The 13,282-nt window shown below is 50.2% G+C and overlaps 1 protein-coding gene across 3 annotated transcripts in view; it reads left to right on the forward strand.

Annotated features, from left to right (window-relative positions):
• Positions 1 to 1,529: 1,529 nt before the first annotated feature.
• Positions 1,530 to 13,282, forward strand: part of OLFML2B (olfactomedin like 2B) — a 38,003-nt gene continuing 26,250 nt past the window's right edge. For all 3 annotated transcript variants that reach the window (XM_053607556.1, XM_053607557.1, XM_053607558.1), the window contains exons 1-3: positions 1,530 to 2,143; positions 4,458 to 4,721; positions 6,588 to 6,695. In XM_053607556.1, the coding sequence (XP_053463531.1) occupies positions 1,970 to 2,143; positions 4,458 to 4,721; positions 6,588 to 6,695 (546 nt within the window). In that variant the 5' untranslated portion in view covers positions 1,530 to 1,969. The remainder of the gene's footprint in view (positions 2,144 to 4,457; positions 4,722 to 6,587; positions 6,696 to 13,282) is intronic.

The raw sequence follows: 13,282 nt of genomic DNA on the forward strand, positions 1-13,282 counted from the left end.
AGCAGCCTGGCTTGTCACCCTGCACTTAGTCAACAGGCAATATTGAATTTTAAAACTACATTTTATTTTATTTTTTAGTTTTTGAGATAGAATCTCTGTCACCCCAGGTAGAATGCCGTGGCATCATAGCTCATAGGAACTTCAAACTTCTGGGTTTGAATGATCCTCCTTGCCTCACCCTCCAGAGTAGCTGGGATCACTGGTGCCAGTCACAACACCCGCCTTGTTTTCCTATTTTTGGTAGGGATGGGGTCTTACTCTTGCTCAGACTGGTCTCAAACTCCTAGGCTCAGTCGATCCACCACCTCGGCCTCTCACAGTGCTAGGATTATAGGCTTGAACCACTGTGCAGGGCCCTCAAGCTACATTTTAGAGGTATTTACCTCCATCTAGTTTCAGGAAAGACTTGATGACTTACATAGAAGGGTGTGTGGGTGACATGCCCAGAAACCCAGACACCAGAATGTGGCTTTTTGTCCATAGATGAGTTTTTTAAAAGGTGAAAATAACATCATTGAGTTACTGTATTTCTGTCAACTACCATTTGTAAGAACTGGAATTTCTTTATTACTTAGAATATTACAAACTTTATTTCTTAGCATAAGGATGATTCTTATGCTTTAATTAAGGTGTTTTAATTCCTCAAAGATGCATAATACCTTTCCCCACTTTGAAGGGGTCTGGCTCCCTTCCATATTCAGGGTGACAGTTGTCCCAGAAGGCACAGTGTCCTTCCTTAAATTCACACTTTGTTAATCTTCATAGTAGTTTTATAAAAGGAACACTAATTATGGGACATACGTGTAGTAACATAATCTCACACTGTTCAAAGTGGACACCCTGGTAGAATCAGATGAGACTTGTCCCAAACCACAAAGAGGGGAAGACCTGTTCGCTTTGGCAGCCACCTGATTCTCAGGCAGTAGCCGCCTCCACCTGGACACGCGCGCGAGCGCCAGAGGCTCACAGTCGCTCTCCTGGGCAGCGGGAGTTCAGCGCTTCTCCTCTGGGTGGAGTTATTGGCAGGTTCTAAAGCCGGGCTATAAGCGAAGTGCCGATGGCGCTAAGTTCAAAGATGCCAGAGCTCTCACCCAAAGTTAAGTCAAGGAAAAGAAACGCTCAAGCAAAGCAACCGCGCCTTCTCTCCCGCCCCAGGTGTAAGGAAGAGGGGCCGCCGAGCATCCCTCCCTGCAAGGGCGCGGAGCGAGCGCTGGGTGCTTGGCTCCCCACCAGGAGGAAACCCGTTCTTCTCGGAGAGAACGGGCACAAGGCACCCCCAAACTGCCCAGAGCCCGCTCAGGGTAGCTGCTTCCCGATCATCGTTAGGGGTCAGATGAGAGGAGAGAGCGCCCTCCCGACGTCCCGGGCCCCGCGCGGCAGCGGAGCGGGCGCGGGGGCGGGGTCGGCGGCGGCCCTCCGCCCGGGCGCAGAGCCTCGCCGGTCCTCCTCCTCCGCGCCGTCACTGGCGGCATCTCCGCGGCCCCTGCACAATAGAGGCTCCGCCCTCCCTCCGCGCCAGCTCTCCGCGGCGCCCTCGCCCAGCCGCCCGCGCCGCCGACAACTGCCCGGCGCCCGGCGCCTGGTCCCCGTGCGCCCCGAGGCTCCCCGCTGCCCGCCCCTGAGCGCACCGCCAGAGTCGACGGGACTCCCTCCTTGCACCTGAGCCCTCTGTCGCGGGCGAGGCGCGCAGCTAGCCGGTGCCGGTCCCCACGTCCCCCAGCACCCACCCTTCTCAGCGCCCGGTCCTCCACCGGGGCTACTAGTTCAAGGCTGCTCTCATCGGGAAGGAGATGCCCCGCGTGTCCGGGGCGCACCCTCCAGCCCCGCTCGGCCGCATCCAGCTTTAGAAGGCTCTCTGAGCAGCTACGCTCCGGCGCCAGCCAAGACGCCCTCTCTCCTCGGTCCTTGCCAAAACCCACGATCCCAGCCATTCTCTGAAAGGGCCGAGGACCTTCTTGTCGCGTCCCTCATGGCCAAGCCTCTGCTGCTGGCTCTCTGCTTTGCTCTGGTTGTGACTCCAGGCTGGGTGTCCAGCATTTCCCCCACAGGGGCCAGTGAGCCCCCAGATGTGCAGACGGTGGCGCCCACGGAGGATGAGACTCTGCAAAATGAGGCGGACAACCAGGAGAACGTTTTATCCCAGGTAGGACGCTGGTCCCAGGACCACCCTTCTTGTCCCAGGCGGTGGCAAAAGCCAGAGGTGGTCCTTGCTGAAGCGTCTGGGGCAGCTGTTTTTCTTTCCTTTACCAAGGGGAAGGGCATTTCCTTTTCATTTATCAAATATCCTAATGGAAGGATGTGGGTCCTGCTCTCAAAATCATGGGGTCTTTCAAGGTTAACAAATCAGAAGAAAGGAGAGGAGACGGGAGGGAAGATTCCACATGACTGCTGGAGAAGAGAGAAAAAGAAATTGGGGGGTGAAGTTTGGGGTTGTGAAAAGTATTTCTTGTCTGCAGTGGAAGGAGAGAGCAGGTGGGTATACTGGACAGAGGCAAACGGTGCAACCCACGGGGAGACCCCCAGGCAGAAGGCTGTGTGATGAACGCAAGGTGACCCCAGACAGAGGGGTGACAACGAGCCTGGTGTACTGGGCAGGAAGAGTGGAAGTGCAGACTGTCAGTAGGGCCGGTTGACAGATAACAGTGACGGTCTTTATAATGTGTCTTTTTCTGAAACACTTATACTTGGTTTATCCGACTCAGTTTTCAAAACACCCTGATGCTCATTGTACAGACAGGGGTCAGAGCACTAGAGGTGGGCAGAGCCAGGCCTCTGACAGTCCTCAGCCCACCTCCTGTGACAGCAAAGGATGGTTCTCTCTGGGGGGTTTGTTCTGTGCTTTCTAGAGCCAGTTGATGATGTGTGGTGGATATCTGACATAGGGTCCCTACAGTGCAGCCTGCACCCCCACTAAGCCCTAGGACTGGGTCTTGTCTCCTTCCTCGAAGGAGAATGATCAGCTCCACTTTGGAGTCTATTAAACACTAATCCCCTCACTCTTCCTTTAATAATGATGCTACTATATGCCCTATACCCACCCATAACCTCACACTAACCCTTAAATCAAAAGACATAAAAATTCGTCACATCAGAGCTCTGGAATACCATCAACAAAAGCTTTCCTGAAACTTGAGCCTCCTGAAAGGAAGGAATCCACCCAGGGTTCTCAGAGCGGGGGTATGTAGGAATCTAGGCAGAGTTTCAGAAAGGAGACAGCCACGATTTACTGTTAGCCTGAAAAGAACAACTGCTTAAGTCACCCTGAACTACAGCTCCTTCTTCCACTGATCCATTCTGTATTTGACAACGGTCCTAAAACAAATATTAGCATTAGAAGAAACCCAACCTCTGCAAGGAAAACATTACAAGCCTTCTTTCCCCCTGACAGCATCCCAAGGAACTTTTCCACTCCAACAAGCTCAGTGCCTGCCTGCCAGGATCATTAGTCAGATGAGGGGAACCCATCTGCCTGCCTAGAAGGGAGCCTGGCGCTGGCTTTGGAGATGGAGGGCATTTGAGAGGGAGTCTGGGGGGAGTCTTCTCCCAGCAAGTGTCTCAGGTTAGGGCTCCAGCAAGCCTGCTGGCATGTTTTCCTGCCCAGGGAGGCTGGTGGGACCAGCAATCAGAAGGAAATGTTTAGCATTGTAGAAGCAGCAGGTGCTACCGGTGTGCTCTCCGGGCTTGCTGGAGTTGGGATTCAGAAGCTGCTACAGGAGCCACATGAGCTGTTATGCCAAGAAAACCTTACTAACTTCTGGACCTGTCTTTCTTCTCCCAACTCCCTTTCTCCAAATATAACCCATCCTTCAAGGCCCCAAACAAATACCTCCTCCTCCAAGAAGTCTGCCCTGGTTCCCAGCTGGAGCCATTCCTAATTCCCACTGCACTATCTCTGCCTCTTCGGGGGCACCAATCACTCTTTCTTCTGTGACTGCTACTCGCAAGCCTCCTGCACCGTAGGCTCCTGGAGAGCAGCTCTCTTGCTGGCCCGTCTCTTTACCTCTCACAGCACCTCCCAGTCATATGGGAACTCTGTGCATGTTGAATGAATGACTCAGGAGAGAAGCCAGGAGTCTTCAACTTGAATACCAACTTTCAATCACTCCTTCAACCCCTTCTGTTCCTTTTCTAATCTAAACATGGATTCTAGCTGAAGGCAAGGGCTACTGGAAGAATGATGGGGCTCATCTGTTTTTTCCTTTAAATGATGAAAGGCTAAGGCCCCCTGAGATACATTGCTTTCCAAGACAAACGAAGAAGGCTGAACTCTGAGCGCCTTCAAGGAAATGTCAGAGTCAGCAAATTGCATCTGGCTGACCTATTCTCTCCATGGTTCAGAGTTGTCTGAGGTCACTGGCTAGTGCAGGACATTTGACAAAGTAAAAGGGGAGCCTCTTTCAGGAGCATGACTGGTGCCTGTGTTTGACTGTTTCCAACCCTTCTCTGTGTGTGTCTAGCTGCTGGGGGACTACGACAAAGTCAAGGCTGTGTCCGAGGGCTCAGACTGTCAGTGCAAGTGTGTGGTGAGACCCCTGGGCCGAGACGCCTGCCAGAGGATCAATGCAGGGGCCTCCAAGAAGGAAGACTTCTACACGGTGGAAACCATCACCTCGGGCTCCTCCTGCAAGTGTGCCTGTGTCGCGCCCCCGTCGGCCCTCAACCCCTGTGAGGGAGACTTCAGGCTCCAGAAGCTGCAGGAGGCAGACAGCCGGGACTTGAAGGTAGGACCTGGTATGGGCACCACCATGGATGCGCCGTGAGGGTGCTTTAGCGGCCATCGATGGGGATGGTGAGGCCTTTGGAGGTGGTCAGGCCCAGTTCCCTGGAGTGCTGCATTTGTTAGTATTCCACAAGCTGGTCCTTTTCAGCTTGGTGTCTGAGAGAGATGCTGGGAGCAGAGTGTGCCTGCTGCTCCTGACAGAGCCAGGGAGCCTGGGCCTGGGAGCAGCTGCCAGGCTCAGCTGGCCAAAAGAACTTGGAGTTCTCCAGGAAAATTGCTGCCATAATGTCCTGTCAACCCAGCAGGCACCCTGAAGAGGCAGAAGATACACAGAGGGGAGCGAGCCTTTTGGGCCTCAGCACAAGGGCTGGGTGGCCCAGGAAAGGAGAGGCCTCAGGCCTGCTTGAGACCATGATCCATGGAGCCAGGAAGCCCAGGCCCTACCTGGGCAGCCCTGTGGGGTGGCTGAGTACTTCCTCTCATCCCACCCTGCCCCCTTCACTTGCCATGTAGGGTAGCGGGATGGGCTTGGTTTTAGAGTCAGATGTACTTGGGTTCAAGTCATTGCTGTGTGGTCCTGCTTAAGTTATTTAACTTGTCTGATCACAGTCTCCTTGAATAAAATGTGGGAATGTTAACGTCTTGCAGCATGAGAACCAATGAGAGATAACTGCTGAGTACTTGGCACAGTGCCCAACACTCAGGTAGACAGATGAATGGATGGTGGTGTGAGGGTGACTCTGCCTGGCACCTGGCACTCACTGGATGACTTTTCAAGCAGAGTGGTGTTTCCCAGTACAAGGAGGGTCCCAGGATCCAGCCATGATGCTCAGAGCTGCAGCTCTGTCATGAAACTGCTTTCTGAACCAAGTGCCTCTGTCACTCAGTAATAGGATTGGATTCTGGGGACTTCTGGAACAACATGAAGCAAAATTTCTATTAGGAATCAGAAAATCATCACAATATAAACTGGTTAGCTACCCTTCTGTGGGTCTTACCCAAGATTCAGTTGTCTGGTAGGGAGGGAGGAGTAAGCTTCCTGCTGAAGGAGATGAATGGGGAGCAAAAGTTGCAGAAGTGTGGCCCAGCAAACTGTTGCATTTGCTGACTGGTGCTTGGCAGGGAGGCATCTCTTGTCTGCCCCTCTGCCTGCATTCTGCATGCTCTGTATGCCACCAGAGTCTTGGCCACCTTCCTGTCAGTGGCTGTGTACTAGCAGGAGGGATAGTCTTGATAAAAACCAAGAAGGTAGGGCACCCCAGGATAGCAGCTTGCCACTTCAAAGGTGGGCCACTGGGGCTCTTTTGCCCAGGCCCCATTTAGTTTTTTGTGCTGGTGCCTTTCAGGACCTTTAAGGGGCGGTGAAGTAGAGTATTCCAGAAGCATCCTCAAGATAGTGATGTTTATAGCCACTTTGTTGAGTATTTGTGGAATAACAGCACCAGTATGAGCCAGGCACTATGGCAGGTATCTTGGGAAATCAGAGATGAAGATGACAGTTGCCACTCTCAAGGAGCTCACAGTCTAGTAGGAGAGACAGAGGTACATGTGCAGCTGACAGGTGTCATGAAAGAGGCACAAACACTTTGTGAAGAGGTCTAAGCCTTAGGTTTCCTTGTTCTTGTACAATTCTCCCATTTTCTTATCCAGATTTACCAGAACGCAGACTACACATACATCACTATGCTTGCCACGTTCCCACCAATGGAACGTTTCCCATTGTGAAACAGGTTTCTGAGGGCCACCTCTCAATTCCTGGCTAGCGGCTTCCCTGTCAGGCCTCCCACATGGAGATCTGAAAGGAAACTTCTTCCCCTGTGGTCTGTCTGCCCCCACCCTGGACTAACACCGGGCCCTTGTTTTGCAGCTCTCCACAATCATAGACATGCTGGAAGGAGCGTTCTATGGCCTGGATCTCCTGAAGCTACACTCGGTCACCACCAAACTGGTGGGGCGAGTGGACAGACTGGAGGAGGTAAGAAAGGTTCTGGCTTCCATGTCTTTCTCTTGACCAAACCCAAAAGTACACAAAACTTCCCACAATGTTTTTTTGGAAAATACATGCCCTGACTGGACTTAGCCCATTCTATTCTTTGAAAAGGAAAAATATACATAAAATATTCATCCAAAATCATGCCAAATTGTTGTTGACAATCAGTGAAATAGAAATGTAAATACTGTCCCTTCTTTTTTCATCTATATTCCATAAGAACCATGTAGCCAGCTGGGTGATGTGGCTCACACCTAAAATCCTAGCACTCTGGGAGGCTGAGGTGGGTGGATTGCCTGAGCTCAGGAGTTCGAGACTAGCCTGAGCAAGAGTGAGAGCTGTTTCTACAAAAAATAGACAACTAGCCAGATGTTGTAGCAGGTGCCTGTAGCCCCAGCTACTTGGGAGGGTGAAGCAAGAGGATTGCTAAAGCCCTAGAGTTTGAGGTTGCTGTGAGCTGTGCCACCATAGCATTTTACCCAGGGTGATAGAATGAGACGCTGTCTCAAAAAAAAATGTGACCAAGTATTCCTATTTTTACCTTGACTTTTAGGAAACTCAGAGCTTAAGGACATGGGAAAGTGCAGTAAGCACCTTACTTCTAGTTTTAAGGTGGAGTCATTTCCCTCCTCAGTATATGGTCACTAATTTCTTTAACTGTTCTGGTACATGCCTTGTATATGTGTGCTCCTCAACCCATCTCAAATCCATTGTAGAGAAAGAAGACATAAAAATTACTACTCATGAGTGATGTTCCCTACTGGGCATTAAGGCTGGTCACACCCAGGATGGATGGACCAGTGATGTAATTGTCACATACAAAGACCCTACGTTATCTGATTGGGTTCTGGATGGACAGCTGGTGCTATAGTTTTTATCCAATGGTGTGCAGTATTATGAGAGCTAAGAGTTGTTAGAGGCACAGCAATACTGTTGACAGTGTTTTCTGTCTGTAATGCTTTAACACATGGACGAGAAATCATTTAGTCACTCCCCAAAAGTAATGATCATCATTCAACCTTATCAGCAAGAAGCTTTACTGGTGTGCTTCATTGACGGGCCTCTGATTCTGAAACAGTGACTCAAAGAGCTGCTACTATTTCTCTCATTTTTAGAGTGTTACTGTAAGTGGTAAATTTAATAACAGGACAACTATAAAGACATCAATATTCCGTGTGAAAACGTGGGCTTTTGTGGGGGTCTATATGGGAGGTGCTCAGGTTCCTTGATGGGTGATTAGTAGATGTAGGATGTGAAAAGCAGTTTGTGGCAGAAGGGGCACCAGACTCGGAGTTGGGTCAGAAGGAATGAATGACTCTTTGCTTGCTGCAGCCAAGTGCCCTGCCCTCCATCTGTAGAAGTGGGACTGGCACCTGCCTACCCTGTGTGACTGCAGGGGTGTGCAAGGGGCATGACCATGATGAATGCACTTTGGAGTGGCTAAACAAGGCACTCGGGTTCTGACTGAGGAGGGATTGGGGGCAGACAGTCCCATGTTGCTTGGCCAAGAGAGCTGGCACAGAGGGGAGGAAACATTGCAGTTACCAGGATGGGTTTCAGCACACTCCTTCCAGTCCTAAAAATGATCATAGAAGGTGAACACCAGTTTCCTCCCACCCTTAGGTTTGGCTCCTCCGGTGCTATGATGAGTTTTCTGAAGGTGAACATTTGTTCTGGAAGGGGTGGTAGCTGCACAATCACATCAGTTATGAGGTCTGATAAGAGAAGTCCTGGCTCTGGGGTCTAAGCTTTGCAGACAGGCCAAGAGGACTTCAGCCCCTCATTTTCCTGTGCCTATGCTCCTCAAAGGGTGTTCTCTGAGAACCAGGCCACCAGGCATGTTGGGTCTCTTCTTCCCCAATGGTGATAGCCGGAATGATGAGACTGGGGGTGCATAGCACCATCCTGCCACCAATGGGCTTCATGCAGCTATGGGGCTCTTCCTCCTACCGAAAACCACTTTCTGATTCTTTCAGATGCATTCAAAACCAAGTCCAGTACAGGAAAGTTCCTCTGTTTCCCTAGGCCCCCAGAACCATCCAAGTGTACACTGCCCCATTAAGGAAAGGATTGAATTTCTATGGGAGCTGGGGTGACAACCACCTCTTCTGCTTTCACCTGACCTTGGCAGCCACATAGTTTTCATTCTGTCTGGAGAACACAGCCTGGGAAAGATAGCTCCAGGGGAAGAGTGCAGTACTCAGGAGGCCAAGGTCAGAGGCTCCGCCTGTGAGGCCAGTGGCTGGCTCTGTTTCCAGCTTTGCCCAGAGCTGAGCCCTCCATGCTGGCCGAGGATAGGAGGGTGGGTGACTTCGGCGCAAAGGATGCCACTACCCCCAACAGGGTGGTAACTTATTTGCAGTTACACAGTAATTGTTTTTTTTCCAAAAATAACCTTAGTTATATTAATGAGATTATGTATCTTTTCTTCAAAACTGTGGTATGTTTAGTTGCAAAAACTGGACCTTTAATACTAATGATAATATGAATAACTCCTTACATTTGTATCACATTTTATATTCATTGAGCCCCTTTGTTCCTGTGAGTGGGACAAGGTGAGACCTAAGGAATGAGATGGCTTGCCTATGATCAGGATGCTAGGAAGTGTGGGACCTTTCCGTTTTCAGTCCAGAGCTCTTTCTAATCAGCCCTGTAAGTTGCTTTGAATCATTGCTGTCTGCCTCGTAAGAATCAGTTTTTCCTAACAGAAACTTTAAGTGACAGCTCTTCCAAGGGAATTTCTAGGCAGAACTGTGACTGTACCTCATAGTCCCATTAAATAGGGTTAAAGTTGAGTTAGAGAAGGTCTCCCCCAGTGGGAGGTTTTCCAAAACCAGACAGTTCAAAGCAGGAGAGTGCCATGTGTGACAGTGGAGTCTTTGGATGGGTCCAGGACCTGAGGCCTGCGGGGTGGCACTGTATTTTGGCTTGAGTTTGTCTCAAGGCTCGTGCCAGCTGACTGTCTGGAGTGTGCAGTAATCGAAAAGGCAGAAGGTTGGGCAAATGGAAAAAACACTCCTCTCCAGCCTGACTCTGCAGGAGGAATGGAAGTGAAATTCTGCTCCTGGTCCTTGAATATTCCTAAATCCCAAGGGACGTTCTTTGGAGGTCAGACAAGACAAAAGGGGTCAGATTGGAGAGGCATTTTGCCAAGAGTAAGCTCAGTGCTTGGCAGTGTAAGTGGGCACACGCCAATGGCAGCTAGCCAGAGTTCTACCTAAGGCATATAGGAGGATGTAGGAATGGAAACTCGATTTGCAGATGAAAGAGGAAGGAAGGAGAGAGAAATGGAATCTGAACTGCTTTAAGTCTCACTTTTTGGCAAAGTCAGCTCTGGGAGCAGCTCTGCTTAGCGGAATGATTTTGGTTAAACTTTTGTTTCAAATTGTGAAAAGTAATACATGCACAGCAAAGTGCAAAAACAATGAATATATAGTTTAACACATTGTTATAAAGCAAATGCACGTATCATCACCACCTTGCTTGAGAAATAGAGCAATGTTAATACCACAAAAACCACCCGCATCCCTCTCCTACCCACCGAAGGGAACCCCTATCTTGATTTTTATGTTAATCATCTCCCTTTTCTTTATAGTTTTTTTTTTTTTGTAGAGACAGAGTCTCACTTTATGGCCTTCGGTAGAGTGCCGTGGCCTCACACAGCTCACAGCAACCTCCAACTCCTGGGCTTAAGCAATTCTCTTGCCTCAGCCTCCCGAGTAGCTGGGACTACAGGCGCCCGCCACAACACCTGGCTAATTTTGGTTGCAGTTTGGCCGGGGCCGGGTTGGAACCCGTCACCCTCGGTATATGGGGCCGGCGCCTTACCGACTGAGGCGCCCTTCTTTATAGTTTTATCATCTAAGGATACATCCCCAAATATAATAGCTTTGCCTGTTTTGAACTTTAGGTACAAAGAATTCTACAGAATTTACATTTTGTGTACATGGGTATGTGTTGGTTTCTTTCACCCAACTTTATATTTTTAATATTTACCTATGTTGGTTTTGTGTCCTGTGGTTCATTCATTTTTATTGCTGTGTAGTGTTCTATTGTTATGAATGGACCACAGTTTACCTGTTCTACTGATGATGGGTATATGGGTTGTTTCAAGTTTTATAATTCATAATAATCCCAGGAATGTCCCTATACACAAGCATCCCCGTGCACGTCCCCTGGTGCACATGTGCCTGCGTTTCTCTGTGATGTATAAGTAGGAATGGTGGGTCCTTAGTTACACTTATCTTTGACTTTAGGAGACATTGCCAGACTGTTTTCCCAAGAGCTAGTCTAAGTTCATACTCCTTCCAGCAACATGTGGAAGTTCTACCCTTAGTACCGTCGTTCTAATTTTCTCCATTTGGAGGGTGTATCCTTAGGTGGGCCATTAGACTGTGTTCCAAAAATCTTAATTTCCAAAACATTTTCCTGTTTATCCAGGGGAGGTCTGGCACATAAAGGACCCTGACCCCATGGGCCAGTTTTAGAACTGTTCCAGGAAGAAGAAACATTCAAGGTGGTCAACGGTCCAAGGGTAGACCTTGGCTGCCCCGCTCCCATGAGTGGCTGGGAAAGGGAAGGGAATACAAGAAGTGTGGGTGTGTGTTGGAGTCAGCACGTGGGTGGGTACAGAACTTAGGTGTCAGGAGAGAAGGAAACTGGAAGTCCAGAAAGAAAACCCATAACCCCCAAGGGCAAATCCTGCTCATTGCATGTACACCTGGCTGGGTGCACCTAGAGACTCCTTCGAGGCTGCCCAAGCCTAAAAATGCATTGTGAATGTGGCAGGACTAGAGGCGTGAGGTACGATACTGCTGTACACTGTTTCCAGGAGTAGCTTCATTACCAATGTGGAGAAAAAGACAAATGTAGGGACACCTCTTCTAGCATGATGACTTTAGTTAGAATAAGTCATTCCCATAAAAATTGCAAATTTGTGAAGAAGTGCCCCAGCCCCACTCAGCTGCAGGACACCTGTAAATGTAAGTGTTGCTATCTTATGACTGTGAGCACTTATCCTTTGCGTATGTGTGGATGCACAGGATGTGCACTTGGCTGGAGGCTTGGCGTTATGCTATTTCTGTTGCCAAAGCCCTGCCCTTTCTGGTGTGTGAGATCCTTCCCTTCCTTTTTCACCTACTTGCTGGAGTTTGCAAACCAAGCCATGAATGCAGATGGGCACCAGGGACCCTTGTGTGCCAGCTGAAGCCTTTTCTCCTGATAATGTTGCCTCTTAGGGAGATTTAAAGTCTGTGATGGGTTCACCAGACCCAGCGCTGGCCTGCTCCCCAGAAAGTGCTGGCACAGGCATTGCTGAGGGCTTCTCCCCCACACCTAAAGGTTTGGTGGCTTTTGTGTTTCTGGTCTGAAAGGCAAGATCAAAGGAGCATTCCTGACCCTGGGGGATATACGTTTTCACCAGCTAATAGGAAAATGTAATTTTCATCTGTGCAGGCCCAGCAGTGAGTAAGGGGAGCTGTCTCCAAGTCCCCCCTTTCCTCCCTCCCTCTGCTCCCATCGAAACGCCCCAAGGGCTCACCCCTCTCTGGTGACATCAAGGATTTGCTGAGAGTCATCTCCCTCTTCTCACTCAAGTGCAGCCTTAGAGAGGACCATCACTCACTTGATCTGACTGCGGCGTCCTCGACTGTGAAAAGGCAGAGGGTCAAAGTTAGTGTTTCCAGGATACATTTCAGCTCTAATGCTGTTTAATTCGATTTACATCTCAATATGAGTTCAAGCCAATATATTACCTCTCCCGGGGTTACATATACTTCAAATCCAATTTGCCACTGTGGAACGTGAGGTTTCTTCTTGGTTAAAAGGACGTGGGGTGTGCGAGTCAGCCCTCCGTTTGCCAGCCTAGGAACAGTTTGTAGCTGCCAGGATGTGGGGGAGTGGGTGGCTCTACTGGCTCTATTTTAAGGGGTGAGGTTACCCCTAAAATAGAAAATTCATTATAGAGGCCTGGGGCTCTTTGCTCTTCACTTGTTTTGATTCTCCTTCCTGGCTCCGGCCTTCTTAGGGGCAAGCTGGGTCTAGGTTGTCTTTGTTTCCAGGTCCCAGCCCGCACCTGGCATGGGGCAGATGCTCCACAGCTGTTTGGTGTGGAGTGACTGAAGGGCAGCTGGCGGCCCCCTGAGCCCAGGCCGGCCTGCCTGTCTCATCAGCTGTGGTCGGAGGGATTGGGCTGAGGCCTGCTTGTCCTGCTGTCAGGAGCACCGGCTGTTTCCAGCTGCTCTCCCCACCAGCCATCTCACCGGAGGCTGGGAGACAGCTGTCGGCAGGACTGGTTGTTCCAGGCCATACTTGTGCCCTGGAGTGGGTAGAGCAGGGCGAGCTGATGAAAATTGCAAGCCCTCCCACCGTGGGCCCAGTTACCCCCACACTTGCTTACTTCACTCCCACAAAGAACTATGGCCCTCTGCCCTTAGGGGCTTGCCATCTGCGCGGCAGCCCTGTGCACACCCAGCTGTCACGCCCCCGGGCAGCTTCCTTGGATGAAGCAGCAGGTGGCTGTTGTGTGATGTGGGGCCGAGGCTTGGCCCACCTGCAGTCCAGCTTCACCCCCT

The sequence above is a fragment of the Nycticebus coucang genome, chromosome 10, assembly GCF_027406575.1.
Source record: "Nycticebus coucang isolate mNycCou1 chromosome 10, mNycCou1.pri, whole genome shotgun sequence".
Lineage (NCBI taxonomy): Eukaryota > Metazoa > Chordata > Mammalia > Primates > Lorisidae > Nycticebus > Nycticebus coucang.